This window comes from Astyanax mexicanus, chromosome 15 (genome assembly GCF_023375975.1).
Source record: "Astyanax mexicanus isolate ESR-SI-001 chromosome 15, AstMex3_surface, whole genome shotgun sequence".
Taxonomy (NCBI): domain Eukaryota; kingdom Metazoa; phylum Chordata; class Actinopteri; order Characiformes; family Acestrorhamphidae; genus Astyanax; species Astyanax mexicanus.
Window position 1 is genome coordinate 26,783,333 of NC_064422.1, and position 18,711 is coordinate 26,802,043.

Here is an 18,711-nt window from a genome sequence, read left to right on the forward strand (position 1 = left end):
TGCAGATGTGAAGTTATGTAGTATGAATCCTACAGTAATACTTCACTAATTTTACAAACTTATGAACATTGTCATGTAAAACAAATGTAGCTAGGAATCCGAAGATCCTTCTGAATGACAAGACAGACAGATAGATGGGTAAAGAGGTGGTCTTTCAGGATTTTTTTTGTCTGGGTGGGATTTCATACGTTCTTCCACATTGGCAGCGTTAGCTAGCTTAGCGTAACGTCACCACTTCGGAACACGCAAATCTCCCCGTTTTAGAAGCAAATGTTTTGATGTTGATGTTTTCGCGTGTGTGAGAGTGTGTATGTGTACGTGTGAGCGCGCGTGTGTTTCTCTCCAATCCGTCTTCTCCAACACACCATTTACATGCGTGTCAAACCCACGGTGCAACCAACCTCAGCCTATGTCGGTCTCATTCCGCCCTGATCCTGGCTCTGATTGGCTGATCGCCTTACATTACCCTATTCCTGATTGGTTGGCCGCCCTGTTTGTCTCGTTGGTCCCGCCCCCACGGTTTGTTTGGTGGGTTTTGCCCCTGTTCTCTTTCTCTCCGTTGCGGCGGTGGGTTGGGAGCCGCTGGCGTGATCCTCCACATTTTTTTTTAATCTCCATCTTTTGATTCGACTCCCCCCGGCTAAATTTCTAAATTCGGCCCCCGCCCCGAGCCCACGAGCAGCCTCAGCTCCAGTTCTCCCATCCGCACGCCTGTCTGCAAGGGCACATCGACGCCGAAAGCCGTTCAGATCAGAAAGATGGCGGTGAGCGGGGTGTCAGGGTCTGCGGTCGCCCGGCTGGAGGGCCGAGAGTTCGAGTACCTGATGAAGAAGCGCTCGGTGACCGTGGGCAGGAACTCGTCGCAGGGCTCCGTGGACGTGAGCATGGGCCACTCGAGCTTCATCTCCCGCCGGCACCTGGAGATCTTCACTGCGGGCGAGGACGGAGCCGGCGGCGGCGACTTCTACCTGCGGTGCCTCGGCAAAAACGGGGTGTTTGTGGACGGCGTGTTTCAGAGGCGGGGGGCTCCTCCTCTCCAGCTCCCCCGAGTGTAAGACCACGGCTCTTTTTGGGCTTTATTAATATGTCAAAGTAGGCGAGCTTTTAGCAAAAAGATGCGCGCAAATGTTCGTGTCGGGGGTCGTTTTTTGTTTTGTTTGGCCGGGCAGCACGTGTTGGTTATGACAACCGAAACCGACGCAGGTCTCATGTTGCTTGCTCCATCCAGTTAGCTAGCATGTTAGCTGGCTAGATTAGCATGTGTGCTAGCAAACGCTAACCTCTCTGCTGGGATTTGTTTTTACTACAGCAGTCAGATAATGTCGGTTTTTGACCGGTTCTTCAGTATAGGGTGTTTGTGTCTGCACTGAAATAGTAGCTGAAGGCCTCCGCGTGGTGCAGTAGTTGGAGGTTTTGTCATAAAAATGGTTTGAACCACACCAGGCTAGGCTAACCGAGCTAGTTAGCTACACAGCGACATCCTGTCTGTCCTTTAACCCTTCATTTACTCAGCTGTGAGCTGTGCCAGTTCTATTCTCAATAGACGGGCGTTGAGTTCACTGAGATTTAGCTTAGCTACTAGCTAGGTTAGCTTAGCTGGCTAGTTAGCCTAGCTATCTATGTGTGTTGCAGCAGTGTGTGTATGCGCTTGTGGAAGAAGCCAGTTATAATAATAATAATTTGGTTCTTTGTAGTAAAACGGGACTAAATACTAAAGCAATAATAGCATAGGATGTCCTTGTCTAACAAGGGGGATTGGCTAGATATCTAAATGCTGACGTAATTTAGCCGTTTGTTTATTTGACATGGGTAACCCAATGCTAGCTAGCTAGTTGTTGTATCAAAACATTGCATGTTATGAATGAAAGCTTGCACGACTAGCTAGCTTAGCTGTTAGCCAAAATAAGTTAAAAAAAATCATATTATCGTGCTTTCCTACTCTCTGACTTTGGCTCTGACTAATGATTATTTTGGTACTAATCTGTCGATAATGGTTTAAAAATGGTTTTGTTTCTTCCCAATTTTGTCGATTTGACTATGATAATGTCCATAGACTCTGCTTCATGTGAGCACAACTCCAGTTCCAATATATGTTTTACCTCACTGAAAGTTTACCTAACATTTAATACGTCTCATTAGTAAGAAAAAAATGAATGAAATTATTCGAATGAAACGTGCAAAGATGTAAGCCAATTCAGTCCCAGCACATTAAGATGCAAAACAAACATTAAGTTATTTAGAAGTGAAGTTAGCTATGTATCATAATGTTTTTTCTTAGATGTCGTTCTGGCCATTTCTCTTTTTATTCTGAAGGTTGAACATCTAGCAAACAGAAAGATGCAGGATACATGTAAAATTGAAATGCCCTTTTACTGCCTGAGCACATTTAAATGTGTAAAATGCTGATATTTAGTGAGTAAACATGTTGTCTGTTGTGGCTGTTCACCTTTGTTTACACAGACTGAGCTGAGTGTGAACTAAGTGAATGAGAAGCCTATACCCCTCCCCCAGTGTGTTTCAGTCCCCATGTTTTTGTGTACCCTCTTACAGTTACAAAAAATAACAAATAGGCACACTAAAATTTAGAGCTCTCACATTTTTGTAATATTCTTTGTCAATTAAGACGAATAATCATTGCAGCTCTACTTTTTTGCTGTGAATACTGTACTGTGGATCCAGCCTTTTTATTAAAATATACAAGACCCACAATGGTGGCTTTATTTTGGCCTGAAATTTGTTTGTTTTTGTTTTGCCAGAACGGTAAGTTTTACCATAAGCTGGATTTTTATTGTTCATAGATGATTAATCTTGCAAAAAGATTACTGAGCTACACATTGCTCTATATAGAGCTATGAACCACTCACCAGCATTCTTTTATAAATGTTGAGTAAGTGGTTTATTCTCCATAAAATTTGCTCATAGATGTGCTGAAATGAAATGTCAGGGTAAATGTCATCACCTTTCAGCCACCCAGAGCCAGGTGTCTCTGGGTTGCAGTTTAGCTAGGGTTCAAATATATCTCTGTATGTTCATAAAGAGGGAGTAACTTTTATATAACCCAGTCATGCTGGTCTCCATATATAAACCACAGACACTTTTGGATTCAGTTACTGGCTGGCAATTATGCTTGTGCCTTGTTTACTTCTCAGTTAGTTCTTAGTAAGCAAAGCAGAGAATCTTGTTTATTAAAATGTTTTGCTGGGAATAATTTGGTTTAGTGGTTATTGCGTAGCTGTTTTTATATGCAGTTTGAAAATATGTTTCATTGACCTTTCATTGACCTTCCCTCTGTTATTTGTAGGTGCACGTTTCGCTTCCCCAGCACAAACATCAAGATCACATTCACCGCACTTTCCAGCGGAAAGAAAGATAGGAGGAACGCCCCAGAGTCCCCTGTGAAGGCGGTCCAACCCCAAATCTCGCCGCTCACCATTAACATTCCAGACAACATTGCCCACCTGATGAGTCCCCTGCCCTCACCCACTGGAACAATCAGGTAAGACATCAATCTTCTTACTGCATACATCAGAAAACCATTACATAACAACCACCAATAGACGAATGAAAGCATTTAATTAACAAGTTGCAGTGGTGTCAGAAAAAGCAGAAATCTGTAAGTTTAAGGATATGAAACATTTAAAAAATGGCAGAATTTGATGGCTAGACTACTGGTCTAGAGCATCTCCAAAACAGCAGATACTGTGGTGTTGCCAGTATGTGTATTACGTTCCAAAGGTGCTCCAAGGTCATTGAAATGGAAATCCCATTTTTAGGAATATGTGTACATTGTAACCAATTGATGCATTCCATCATAGTCCCACTTAAAACTTGCAGGAAATTCTGCAACTAAGTCGGGTTCCACCAGACTCCTTGGTCTGGTCTTTTGGTGTCCATACCTATATAATACATGATGAATGCTGTTTTGGTGACACCAGCGAATCGCTTACAATATAAAGCAGATATTCATAATATTACTAATTATACAACAGTTAGTTTCAACCCTGCAATGTGATTGGCTGAGAGCCATTATCAGCTGGTAATGCACTTTAACCAAAGCTCTCCATGTATTACTCTGCCATGTACAGTTTACCTAACAATTTTCTCATCCCTATTAACTCAATCCCTCAATAAACATCGATAATGGAACTGTGGTATAATCGCAATAATACACTCGAGGTTCATTCTATAACATGTAATATTGGCACTGCACATTGTAGCACTTCCTCTTGTGTATTGTTTTTTATTTAGTGTTTATCAGCAGTTATTAAGCTTTTACATATTAGATAATCATCTTTGCTATATTTGTATACATTTGTGTTTGGGGCTGTATATTGTTTAGGGCTGCTGGGAATTAAGTGTATAGCTGCTATATTCCAAAAATGGAATGATTAGATCTTTGTTTATTATTATATTTTTTTAAATTGATAATTCAATCAAAGGAATTTAACAGAAAAATACAAAGCTTCAATCATTGTGAAAAATTGACAATTGACAACTATTCTTGTGCATTTTAATATCTGAGCAAGCAATGCTGCAATGATTTACAAAATACAGAGGAGGCAAACAAGCCAAAACACAGAGCCATTTTATTTTAGAAAGACTGACAATGATGCACGATGATACTATTTTAAAACGCATTTTCACAGTAAGTTCGTTACTTTGCTATCTACAAAGCCAAAATCTAACCATGCTGCCTCAAGCAGACCCATGTGGGCTGACTGTCAATTTGGGGGTTCAGTAGTGTTTTTTTTTGTTTGTTTTTGTATTTTTTTAGCCAGGCTATCTCATCCCATTTGAAAGCACCTTTATTGGCTGCATGGAAGCATGCTTCAGGCAGTGCACACAGCATTGAAAGCAAAGCTAGCTTCAATCAATACTTTAGCTCTCAACTGACTGCCTACATGCCTCCACAAAGAGAAAACAGTTAAATTAAAGAGAAGCGTGGAAAATATATAAATATTTTCTATGCAACAGTGCTTGGATGGACAGAGTTTGCTCATGAGTAATCAGTAACTGTTTGTTAACCCTTTAGACTCCACAGAAGTCTCTGACAGTCACACAACAGATGGCCTGAGTTTACTGAGGTGATTTGTGGCTGAAACACACAATTAGTGTTTTTTTTAACATGGCTTTAGATTGTTTTCATATTTTTTTAAGTTTTAAGTTGCAAATTATGCATTTTTTTCTTTTCATTGTTTTCACTTTACATAGATCCCTAATGCATTTTCACACCTGCACTTTTTTAGTCTAGTTAAATTGTACTCAGGTTCATTTTCACCGTTGTGGTGATAATTTTGCGAGGTGTGAATACAATAATCGTACTCAGCTGTGGAACAAAACAACTCTGTAGCAGTTTGATTTTGGTGAGAACACAGACAGACCTTGTTTTGACCCAACTGCCTGCTGTACTGTGCAAATATGAGATAAATTACTCCCATAGCCACTTTAACCTGAGTGTATTTTCCGTGTAATGACTACAGCTCAATGAACCAATCCACGGAGTAAACATTCTCAGGTTTACATACTCAGTAACTGATTCTGAACAGAGCAAATGAACTGTAGGTGTGAAGACACTTTAAGACCAGTCTACTTCATTCCTGTCTTGGCACCCCCTTGCCCAGCACTTTTTAGGCGATTGTCTGCTTTAACACCTACTGGAATTCTGAAAGGGCTTGTTAATGAGCTGATTAGTTGAATCAGGTGTGTTAGGTGAAGGAAAAGCCATAAATTTGCAGGAGAGGGTGGGGTGCCAGGGTTGAAGAACCTTGCATTAGCCCCTAAGCTGCACTGATATCAAATTTGCAACACATTATGTCTAACATAATTGTTTTATGTTTTACTGTGTAAAAAGTGAAAAGCAAACTAAACATTTTTGCCTGTTAGTTGTAACAGTTAATTTTGAAAATGAACGAAAAAATAGTATAAAGGTCATTGAGCATTTGTGCCTTTTAGGAAATGGTGCATTGGATAAAGTATGGATGCAATAATGGCATTTTTTTCTGTCTGTTACTGATTCATAAGCTTAAAAAACATTCACCGCTTGTTTAAATGCACATTTGAAAAGTTTCATTGTTACCAAAAAATTGCCTCAATACAATAATGTGAATGTAGGGGAGCAGCATAATCTCACATTGTGGACACTGTGCAAGTGCAAGTATCAGTGCCAATGCCAGTACCAGTGCAACACTAAAATGAAGAATGGGAGTGACCTGTGATGATGCAGAATCACCTCAATTTATTATGCATTCCACCGTTCCAAAAATGTCACAGAACTAGAATACCCATTGATAAGTGAGCTACTTTCATTAAGCCTCGTGCCTTATTTTGACAGGCTAGAAATAGCAACTGAATTTACAGCATTTGAAGTGCTCACTGTAAAAACTCCTATTCAGAAAAAAAATCCCAAGCATATGCTGGTAGCCATGAGGTTGAGAGAAATTAAACAGGAACATATTTCAAGTATTTTGCTAGGTGTGCAAGGTTTTATTTAAGTTTTTTTTTATAATTTACTTAGGTTTACCTGAAAAAGATAGGACATTTTGAACATTTATTCCAATACATGGATAGTTATTACAATTGCTGCCATTAGACAGGGGGGTTTGGTTGCGGTCATGGTGCATGCACAAGATTAGTTGCTTTTATTTTAGATTTTTAAGTTCATCTGAAAGAATGGAAATAAATTTCACGATTTCTTTGCGATCCATATATAAGAGAGCTAAAAGTGAATCCACTAGTTAATCTGATAATTACCTGAGTTTAATCAGGGTTGCTTAAATATGAAAGGCGTTAAACTATAGTACAGCAAAAACCTTTCAATCACAGTCGTGCTTTAGTATCACAATCCAGTGTTTAGGCAGATTCTTTAGAATGTCTACAAAACTATTATCAGACCGCCAGTTTCATTCCTTATGATGCTACAGAATTCCAGGTACCCAATTGGCTTCTCTCCGCCCAATCCCTCAGTGTGATGTTAATACAGGCATCTGTTAGCTGCTGTAACTAAACTGGGAGTTAGTGCTCTACTCCATTTATTCTATTATATAGCTATTCAACATTGCATATTCTGCTGTTTGAAAAGATGTGGTGATCTGCTTTATCGGTCTCTTAGGAGGAAACGTGCTAGCTTCTACCCCTTTTTGTTGGGGTGTAGTGGGTACACTCATGGTTGACAAGTGTTCAATTTCTGGCCTGAGATTACACCACACTACACCGATAAAAGTCCTAGGGCAAGATACATAATGCTACATTTTCTACCCGTGTGAAATTATTTAAAACTCAGGAAGGTCAGCCAAAGGTCTTAGTTGTAAAAATACTATTCTCGCACTGGATTCATTGTGTGATTTGGGTAGTCTTCTAGTTAAAGAAAAAATGAAGGAATTGGATAGAAGTATGCAATTAAAAAATATAGGATTTTGTTGTAGGCGATATATTGTCCCAGAAATATATATTGGACCATTTAAATGTCACTGATATAATGATAAGAGAATATTCTAACAAAAGAAATTATACCATTTTAAAGAAAACAAAATTTTAATAATCATAGTTTGGGAATCATAGTTTCTTCACCTACTGCAGGCCACACTTTGTCTCAGTTTTTGGCTCTTTAAGTTTCAGTTATTGAAGCATTGATCTGGTATTGCTGACTAAAATACTCTTCAGTGTTATATATGTGAACAAACATACTTAAACACAGTAGACTATATCAAATATTTTTGAGGTCATGTACATTTATTGTACAACACGTCGATAATGTAATTATTGTGACTGCCTAGTAGGATGTTTGATTTGTCCCTGATCAGTGCAGTATAACTAACTGAGACTTCTCACAAAACTTGAGATGAAGCCTCGCTATAATTCTTAGGTTAATTTTTGGCCATTAATTCCAATACGGACACTACTGTTAATTACTTTGTAACCAGTGGGTTAAGCACATCTTTTCCGTTCCACAGGGTTCTACTGTTGGGTCTATTAATTGATTGATTGATGATTGATGATGATTGTTGTAGTAGTAGTAGTAGTAGTAGTAGTAATAATAATAGTATTGGTACTGTTGTGTAAGAGTGAAGAACTGAAGTGTGGGCTTGCATACAGGGTCTAATAGGTTAAGTACTAAACACAAACAAATGTATTGTTATGAACATTTACAGGGACAAAATAGAATGTATAGATTTCCATCCATAATATTTTGGGGCCTGCAGCTAATTCTGAGATCATCTGGTGTATCATGTTGGGATTCTTCACATACCACTAGTGGTACACACATGATCGTTTGAGAACCACTGCTATATAAGACTCACTTTTGGTTTCATAAAGAACCCTGTTTTTAATAGTGATAAAAACCTTTTAAAGGTAAAAATAAAACTATCATTTCCTATTTGAAGATTTTTCATACTCCATTTTAGGAACATGTTTCTTTAGTTTTTTTAAAGTGCACATTGTGAAGAATACGTTTGCATGATGTCAAAAAATTATATATGCAAAAACTTTCTTTTCATAATGATATCTCAGTAATAGAATGCCCCGATGTCATTTGCTCAGACATCCCTGAAATAGTCTGTGAAAAGAAGCATCTGATGAATGAATAAAATGAATGAATAAAATATTATAGCTTAAGAGCAGAAAAGAGACATCCTTGTTACTAAGTGTCTGAAGCAATGAAGAAAGTCTGCTCTTATTATTTATAGAGCAACACAAGAACCAGTTACTGACAAAGAACCAGTTTTAGAAAATCCTAGTTGATTATTACCTGCTGTAAAAGACTGATATTTTACAATACGAAGAGTATCTCACTTTAAGAAATCCACACCTAACAGTGTGTACCCAGTTATTGTAATGCTTTGTCTGTGTAGCGTAGTGCTTGGACTGAATCTCTTTAATTGATAGGACTGCAGATGGAGGAACTCTGCAGGAGGAATTCTGAAGTCTGCAGAAAAATCTTGTCTAGACACACTCAACTTATGGGATGTATGAAACGGGATAGTGTCACGTTGTCTCAGTAATCAAGGACATTTTCAGTGGCAGCAGGTGAAAAATAGCCAAAAATAGCCAAAAATAGTCATTCATTTATTTAAAGCCTAATAAAACATTTCACAAACTGAACATAAAGATTAGGTCTGTCAGTTTGATACTTACTTTAGTGGCACTGAGCATTGATTATATTCTTTCTATCTAAACAAAAACTTTTTGTCCCATTTCTTTGTCAAAATTTCATATTCAAAGTAATTTTGGACAATTTTTATTGGAACATTCAAATTCCACTGAAAATGTTTTTCATTCGTCTTAATATGAACAGAAAAGGGTTTGGAGAGGCAAGGTTTTGTTAATACATACTGTCATAAGTTCATTTGGGTATGGTAAAGGTAATTATAGAGTCAGTACATTTAATATATAATATAACTTGCGTATATAGGTCTGCAATTAATCACATTGTGCAGTGTGCACACCGTTTCTCCACAATTATGCAATTTTGATTTTTGGTAATATTAATTTTGCAGAATTAGATATTTAACCTGTCAGTGAGTGAGTTTTTTTTTTTTTTTTTTTTTTTTTTTTTTTACACATTTAAAAACATCTTTTTGGTCCAATTCAACAAGTCAGATATTAATTGCAGATTAATTAGTATAAATATCATTATTATCCTGTAGACCTAATGTTAATTGATTTCTTACAGCAGTGAAATGGTGAGAATTTCTCAGAAGGTAACATAAAATAATTTACTAATGTATTAGTTTCTACAGTTTTGACTGTGATCGAGCCAGAACTTAAAAAGATCAAACAAATCTGTATGGGCTGATATTTTTTTTTGTATAAAGAAGAAAAAAAAAGAAGACATCTCTAAGAAAAAGTCTTCTTGTGACTCAACATAAGTAACCTGTTCTTTTCTTCCCCAGTGCTGCTAACTCGTGTCCCTCCAGTCCTCGTGGGGCAGGGCTGTCCAGTTACAGAGTGGGGCGTGGGCTCACAGCTGAGCTCATAGGGGACAACTCACAGTCCGAAAACGATAAAGAAGCCTCCGGAGGAGATAGTCCAAAGGTATTCACGTCGCAAGTCAATGGAATTAAACAATTATGTTAAGTTGATGGTGAAATCTGTAAAATTGTTCTAAAGAAATATTTTATATATATTTAACAACAGTGAAGACTAGGGGTGGGACAATATATTGTATAGGGCTGCAACGATTAGTCGGTTTAATCGACAACATCGACTATATAAAAAAAAAGAAGTCAACACGGAATTTTATTGTCGGCGCGCCGTTGAAGTGTGATAGAGGGAGAGCAAGAGCGAGATTAAAAAAACACTTCTTCATTAACATTACTACATTATAACATTAGATAAACTACTGTTAGCTGGATAAGTGTTGGGAAGATACTGTACTCTGTCCAATACTTAAAAGGGCTGCCCCCTTGGCTTGTATGACTGCCTGAAGTCTCCGCGGCATCGATTTGACCAGCTTGTCGCAAGTTTCCGCACTCACAGCTTCCCAGGCAGTGGCGATGTTCTGCTTCATTTGGTCCAGCGTAGTAGGCTTTCTGTCGCGAATTTTCCGCTTGACGATGGCCCAAAGGTTTTCAATGACATTGAGGTCAGGCGAGTTGGCCGGCCATGCCAAAACTTCAAGCTGTTTTTAGTGAACCAATCTTTGGTCGACTTTGCCGCATGAGCCGGTGCAAGATCCTGTTGAAATATGAAGTCTTCTTCGCCGAACTGTTCCTCAACAGTCGGAATCAGGAACGTTTCCAGAACATCTTGATATACGGCAGCATTGACAGTCTTCTTGAGGAAGCAGAGTTTCCCTACACTTCGAGCGGACATGCATCCCCAGACCATAACGCTCTGGGGAAACTTGACGGATCTTTTCACGCACTCGTGGTTGTAGGTTTCGCCACCACGACGCCAGACACGAGGACCTTGGTCACCGAAGGAGATGCAGAAGCGTGATTCGTCACTGAAGACCACTTTCTGCCAGTCTTCAGCAGTCCACTCGCCGTGTTCTTTGGCCCACTTCAGCCGTTTCTCCATTTGTTTCTTGTTCAGCATCGGTTTTACTGCTGGAACGCGAGATTTGAAGCCGAGTTCGCGCAGACGATGGTAAGTGGTTGATCTGGAGACGTCAGCGCCGGTCTGCTTGTTCCACAAGTCGGTGAGCTCGGAAGTGGACTTGAACCGGTTGCTGACTGCGATCTTTCTCAGCTGCTGGTTGTCGCGAGCAGAAGTTTTTTGGACGCCGGAACAGTTGGTGTGCTTGCTGCAGTTTTTCTTGAGAGCTTTGCAGACGGAAGACTGGCTGATGCCGAGCTGCTCAGCAATTTTAGTTTGGGTCAAGCCTTGTTGGCGAAGGGCTTGAATTTGAGCCACTATTCCGGTTGAGAGGTCGCGCTGCTTACCCATGATTGAATTTACAACTTAGAAATTCTACTCAACCCTGACTTTATACTGCACAGTGAACACTCTTCACAGAAAACAAAAATTCGAGCATTTATTCTAATTCAATGAAACGGTTTCTCCATTATTCTAATTCAATAAAACAACAGTGTCACAGTTAAATGGCCTAAATGGGCCTTTTGGAAAGCTCAGCTGAGCAAATTTTTTTCCAGGTAACGAGTTTTGTGATTAGTCTAACGAGTAGGACAGGTGCGGTGAACACCTGATTTGCTTTCTGCACAAAAAATGCATTCAAAGAATTTCATGATTGCACTATTTCAAATTATTCTAATTCGTTGACCAGCACCTGTAGTTCTGCTGTTCAGTTTCAGTCATTTTTTTCTGTTTTATATGTAATACAAGTCAGTGGCATAAGTTTTTTTATTTATTTTTTTATTTATTTATTTTTTTTTTTGGGCTTTGTTAGAAAAAGTGACGATGATAAATAAAGTTATGCTAAACATTCCTGTATCTTTCTCTTTGATAGGATGACTCTAAGCCACCGTATTCTTATGCACAACTGATTGTTCAAGCAATCACAATGGCCCCTGATAAGCAGCTTACGTTGAATGGAATATATACCCACATCACTAAAAACTATCCTTACTACAGAACAGCTGACAAGGGCTGGCAGGTAAGTAGTTATTTTTTACATATATAAAAATGTGAATGTTTTAGTGTAATTTTTAAATACATATCTGTAATGATACAATATGTTATCAGTTATCAGTGCCGTGCCAGTTACAACCAATAACATCACTAAGTAATGTTGTAAATTCAACTGACCTTTGTAATTTCCCTTTTTTTAGAATTCCATTCGCCACAATCTCTCCTTAAATCGTTACTTCATCAAAGTGCCCAGATCTCAAGAGGAGCCAGGCAAAGGTTCCTTCTGGAGGATAGACCCTTCGACAGAAAGCAAGCTTATGGATCAGGCTTTCCGCAAACGAAGGCCCCGTGGCGTACCCTGCTTTAGGACCCCCCTTGGCCCCCTGTCCTCCAGGTATGTGTCTACAACACCGTCAAACACTTTCCTCCCAATTTCTGTGGCTAATGGCATTTATAAATCCTACTAAACAACACATTTAGTTTGTCACCATGAATTCACTTTTTGTTCCTTACCTTTTTTCGTTCCAGGAGTGCCCCTGCCTCTCCCAACCACACAGGGGTGCTGTCAGCTCATTCTAGTGGTGTGCAGACTCCAGATAGCTTATCTCGAGAAGGCTCACCTGTTCCCATGGATCCAGAGCCAGCACCTGCCTCTGCTCCAGCATCTGCAGTGCAGCCTAAATTAGCAGTCATCCAAGAGGCTCGCTTTGCACAGAACGCGCCAGGTCTGTTTAGTTTAGCGCCTGGAAACGACTATACTATTCCTAAAATACATGTTTACATCTAAAATGATATTAAAACAAAGATGTAAGATTTTAAGAATTTTCTTGCATGCTATTCTTGTAACTTTGACTTGAAAGAGGTTCGCTAGGTGCCGTATTATATTGTGCATGATAATATTGTACTTTTTGAAACTTTGCTATTTACTGTGAAGCCTTCAGGTTAGTTTTGTATGATTGTTTATAGTTTATGTGCATGCACTTTGTATATATTATTAATGAGTTTTTTTTGTGTTTTATGGTTTGTTATTTTGTTATAACCAATAGTCTTGGTTTAGTAAATAACAAAATATCTACTTAAAAGTTCTACTTTTTTTTGCTGTAGAATATATACTTAATATGAATACAGTTTTTTCAGTGTTCTGTTGTATTGCCAAGAATATTGTATTCTAAACAATACCTGAAATGTCAGGATATATTCAAGGGCCCTGATGATGAATAAGCCAAAAAAATGACTTTTATAGGCAGTTATTATAAATAGAAACTTATTCTTTTGTCTATTTGCAATTTCAGAAGCTCATTGTAACTAATTTCCTTTCAGGCTCACCAGTCACCAGCCAACCTGTGCTCATCACAGTTCAGCGGCAGCTCCCACAGACCGTCAAACCTGTGACTTATGCTGTGGCCACACCTGTGACCACCTCCACCTCCCAGCAGCCTGTCATGCAGACGGTCCACGTGGTGCACCAGATCCCTGTCTCAGTTGCCACGGTGACGGGCTTTGCCACAGCCAATGCTCATGCAGGAGATGGCCAGACTGTGTGCAAGACAGAATTGCAGGAGAACGGAGAGCACCAAGAGATCAAAGGTAAGACGAGAAAACATGAGGAAAAAACTTGACCTGCTGCAGCGTGAAGCACAATAATGATTAAACTGTTTCTCATTTTAACAATGTAATTAACTGTCTGCTGTTTGAGCTAATATCACAATCAGTGAAACAGGTTGATACAATTTAGGATGTCATTCTTTTTGCGTTTTCGTATTTTACACTTTAAAAATATCAGAGGAAAGGGGTGCACTGCATGACTTTTGCAAGTGTCTGATGCTGAGTTTTGTGGTGAGAGCAAAGAAGAGGTTTCTTTTTATGAAGGCCATGCTTGTTCAGGTGTGACTGAACAAAAGGACAATGCAGCAGAACTCCTTATTTTTCTTGGTACTTCTCTGTTACTGCTTTCTGGGCCTACACCATGTTCAGTTTGAGTGCTAGGCAGCTGCTTAGAAGAACCTATGGTTGCTGCTTTTTGAGATTAGGTTAGAGGAGTCTGGGTATTATATCAAGCCTTGAAATGTGCATAACCTGATTTTACAGGCTAGTTTGAGGGTGCTCAAATCTCCTACGTTTTTTCATACTTTCCTGTTAATGACTTAAAATAGTACAAAAGCAAAATAGTACTCTGTTGCTTGCTTTATTTTATTGTTTTTCTTTTGCCTTTTAGCGATCGTTTCACCTTTAACTTTCTTAACTGTTCACAGAAACAGTTAATTTAACCAGGGTGTCCAATTTTTGCTTGCCACTGTATAGAATGCACCTTAACTGTTACATATACTGATTTATAATTGAAACTGTGTAGACCTGGGTGTGTGATTGTGACTGTGACTGTTTCCAAAATGTAAAAAAAAATACATAATTCTTAGTGATGCAATGTTACATATTTCACCTTATACATTTTTGGTATAAGATTTTTTTTTTTGGTGGTATGATAGCGCCCTCTGCTGAGGATACATGACCATGTCATGTAAATGCTAGAAACGAGAGGTTCTGCATTGAAATTTACATACTGAAAAAAATCTGGTTTGATTTATTTTATAGCCCTTTGAGAGACTTAAGCTAAGTGGAAAATGTTTGCTTCAGGCTGCATGTTGCTCTTTAAAGGGGGGTAACTGGACAGATGTTAGAAAATGCATAATTTATATTTAATATATATTTTTTAATTAATTTATTTGACTGGGCCAGTTTCAGCAGCTGTAAGACAAATTCCTGCAAATAACTCAGAATTAACAATATAAGCTATCTGTATTTCCTGGCCAGCTCTTGAAACGACAATCTAAAATAATTTTTCTAAAATATTGCATTGTACATACAGACACTAATACTCGTACATGTACATTGCAGACAATGTGACATGCATAATTAACACACAACAAGGAATGTAAGCAATTCAATTGAAAGTTAGTGTAATATCTAATTAAAATATGAGTTTGAAAAATTTACTGATGAATCTGATTCTCAATATCATTATTCAGCATAAGTTTTCATACTGTCGCAGTATATAGTAAAATGTTGTGGATAAAGTTATTAAGCACATAATCTGTTTCTTACTTAGAATTATTTTTTTTCCTTTCTGTTTTACAGTGAAAGTAGAAACTGTGCCTGCCATCACAGCAGCCTCTATAGGTGGAGCAAACCGTATCCTTCAGACATCTCAAGCCACACCCATACAGACAGTTACTATTGTGCAGCAAGCACCACTGGGCCAGCACCAGCTTCCTGTAAAGGCTATCACTCAAAATGGCACCCATGTCGTGGCTGCAATCCAAGGAGCAGCAAACACCGGTAGAGAACCTGCAGTGTCTTTCATACTGTTGTGTTTTTTTTGTTTTTTGTTTTTGTCCTGCATGATGATTGAAATGATTAAATAAGGATGATTGATTCACAGGTTAGTTTGGAAATGCAGGGCTCAGCCTAATGCTGAATAAAATGTATTACCTTAACAAGATTTAACAATTTTACATTACAAAAAAGTCCCACTACTCATAGAAGAATATTCTACTATTCTTTTACTCAGACGTCCAGAAATGGACTTGGCAACATTGGCACGCTCAGCCTAATTTTTGTGAGCACTTTAAAACAATAACTATAACCATGTTACAGTTAGCCCCACCTCTGGGAATTGGTGGGGAATTGCACAAAAAAGTCAGGAGAATATATATTAAAAAAAAGTACTTCTCAGGGCTTCATTTCCATTCGTCTGGACAATGCTTACTGTTTTATTTAAAGCCAACTTTTGCAGGTTGCTTGTGTTTTTAAAATGTTTATTCATCCTGATCAAACGTAAGTTCATCCCAGCTTACTGCTATGTATTGTTTATTTAAAATGTTTTTTTATTTTTCTTCGTACACAGTAGCAAGTCCTCTTCACATGCTGGCCACTCATGCCTCTGCATCAGCATCTTTGCCCACCAAGCGGCAGAACGGTGACCAGTCAGAGCAGCCGGAATCTAAACGGATCAAGACCGAAGACGGAGGGGACATAGGTGCCGTTCCTGCTGCGGGAGAGAGAGACACCACTGATTAGGGCTGCCACATCATGACCTTTGGCCTCACAAATCTTTCTTAGTTAAGCCCTCCCTCATACCCAGCCACCCAGTTAAACTACGTCATCTGTCATTCTGTCATTCTGTCCAAGGTGCCAAACAGTCAAGCAAGAAGCAACAGCAGAGGATTGCAAAGCAGCATTTAAAGATGGCAGAGATGTGTGCGCAATATGCAAAGGAAAAAAAGGACATGAGGACGTGGAGCTGTCGTCAGACGGATGATTAAAAAGTGATCAGCGAGAGAGTGGCAGGAGGCCTTTTAACGAATATTTAAGTACTCACAGACATATGCATACATATATTGATATAGTGTACTTAAAGCTACAAAACGTATTTTAGATCAAACCTGGGTGAGTCCTAGTGGGACGTCCCATGCCTCCATCTCTTCTACCTCTGGGCAGAACTCTTAAGGTGGAGAGATCATAAGCGAGACGGATTTTTGCATTCTCTGGACAAGTAGCTGGCAGCCGAACAAGCTGAAGTAATTCGATTTAACTCGATCTGTTTAAATTCCTCGAGGCTCTGCATAACCTCCAAATATTCCTGTGTATGCAGGTAATTACATGTTCTGGGCTGATCTACTATGGTTTACCCTTAACCGTAGCATAACTATTCGATTCATTTACGTTGTGTATATAAAGTAGATCTAATTTATAGGCACAGGTCCGTTGTATCCACCCGGTTGTTGAATATACTGAGCAAATGGATAAAAAAGGATGACAAGACAAGAAATTGAAAGCAGTCAAATAAGAACTTGCCAAACTATTTTTTGCGAGGGAAGTTGTAAACTGTGAAACTGCACACAGTGTCAACTTAAGAGTTGATTTTTTTTTCTTTTCTTTTTATTATTATTTTTTTTTTTAACACAAGCTTGATTCTCTTTGGCAAAAGGGTAGAATGGGGAGCCTTTTCCTGTATCATGGCAGCTAGCCTCAGTGTCGACCTACCTAATGCAGTCCTTAGTAGATATGCAGTAATTTGTTGTACATGTGTATCTTAGGATATTATTTGTCTATATTTATGTTCTCCATGGCACAGATATTCAACAACAACAACAAAAGAAATACCACCATGCTAAAGTGAGGTCATTGGCATTTCTTATCACACCCGTTTTTATTTTTTATTATTATTTTTGTTTTCCTTTTTTAAACATAAGAACTCGTATGTTTATGGAAATGAATGTAGTTACCTCCTCAAAGAAAACACTATTGATAGAGGACTTGTGTTATTTCTGTTAAATCCAATCCAAATGTTTCTCACATCCTCAGAGCGTTTTCATATTTTAACAGATAACTTATGAAATAAGAAATATATTTCCATTTGTATTTCATTCAAATATTTCATCAAAGCTTGCATGAAAAAAATGTGTAGAGAAAATATACTGTACCTGAGCTGGTTCCTTGGAAAGGAACTGTGAAGGAGGAAAGGAAAAAAGACTGAAACTCTTCTTTGTGATTTGGACCATTACTGCACTTAACTTGTTAATACTGTTTCCTTTCCTCTCTTGACCCTTCTTTTTTATGTTTTCATTATGTCCTTGGCTGTGTTTGTTAACTTTGTGTTACAGTTGACAGTCTCTTTGCCCGTTAATATTATTTTACTTTGTTCAGACAGTTGAAAAAGTTGGCTGAGATCATACTTGTTCCACAGGGAGAAAAAAAAATAAGTGGTCGATGTTTTCTGCTTCAGTGAGTAAATGCATTTTTTTACATAAATTAAAAGCTCCATCATTTCTGTTCTAAGTGTGTGTGATTGTGTTGCTTATGTTTTGAGAAGAAAGCTGCATATAAGAACTGCAAGAATGATTCCCTCAACACCTGTAAATGGTATGAGGTGTTATCTTGTGAGTGAGGCTAAACACTGGCCAGGCGAGGCCTGGTGGTGGGTGCCAGGTGGATGGGACATTCCAAGTCCGAAGTCCGAAGAGCCGGCTTTTATCATTCCTTGATCTACAGTGTCACATATGCGTGCATGTGAGTCCACCTGTAGTGAACAGCAATGTCATGTCATGCAATGTAAGACTAATTCTGGCTGTGCCAAATCCACATAATTAACCTCCTGATGCATCCGTGTTCCTCATCGATTAACATGGGACAAACCAGGTACCTTTTAAATGTTTAATCAAAGCTAAAGTTGTGGTTTGTGCCTCCCTGCAGGTTACCCTGCTCCCAACACCTGATCCAGCTAATCAGCTAATTAACAAGCTCTTCCTGAGCTGGAGGAGGTGAAATTACTAAGAAATGCAGGGCAAGAGTTGGGAATCACTGGATTAAGTAAAATATGGCTTCTAGTTCAAATTGATCTATAATATGGGGGTTAACAATAAATGATCGGGTAGCATTATAAACCAGTGTAAATGAAGGCAATCTAAACAGTTTTCTTTCAGTGAGACATATCTGCAGATCCACCTTCAAACAAGTGTTTGGTTCCTTTAATTAAACTGTGATTCTAGTTTAGTTTTAATTTTAGTATATGCAGCTATGGAGAAAATAAGAGACCACTTAGAAAAATAGTTTTCTTCGATTTTACCAAATTGAAAACCTCTGGAATATAATCAAGAGGAAGATGGACGATTACAAACCATCAAA

At 38.6% G+C, this 18,711-nt stretch overlaps 1 protein-coding gene across 2 annotated transcripts; it reads left to right on the top strand.

Moving 5' to 3' along the window:
- Window positions 1-360: 360 nt before the first annotated feature.
- On the top strand, window positions 361-17,865 carry foxk2a (forkhead box K2a). 2 transcript variants are annotated; one of them, XM_007257196.4, is made up of 9 exons: window positions 361-1,051; window positions 3,302-3,496; window positions 9,891-10,032; window positions 11,909-12,055; window positions 12,231-12,424; window positions 12,559-12,755; window positions 13,351-13,617; window positions 15,163-15,363; window positions 15,935-17,865. In XM_007257196.4, the coding sequence occupies exons 1-9, from the start codon at window positions 759-761 to the stop codon at window positions 16,102-16,104; spliced, it is 1,806 nt and encodes a 601-aa protein (XP_007257258.3). In that variant the 5' UTR covers window positions 361-758; the 3' UTR covers window positions 16,105-17,865. The 2 variants fall into 2 exon arrangements, with proteins under 2 accessions (XP_007257258.3, XP_007257257.3); XM_007257195.4 differs by having other exon boundaries at window positions 367-1,051; window positions 15,932-17,865.
- Window positions 17,866-18,711: the final 846 nt, after the last annotated feature.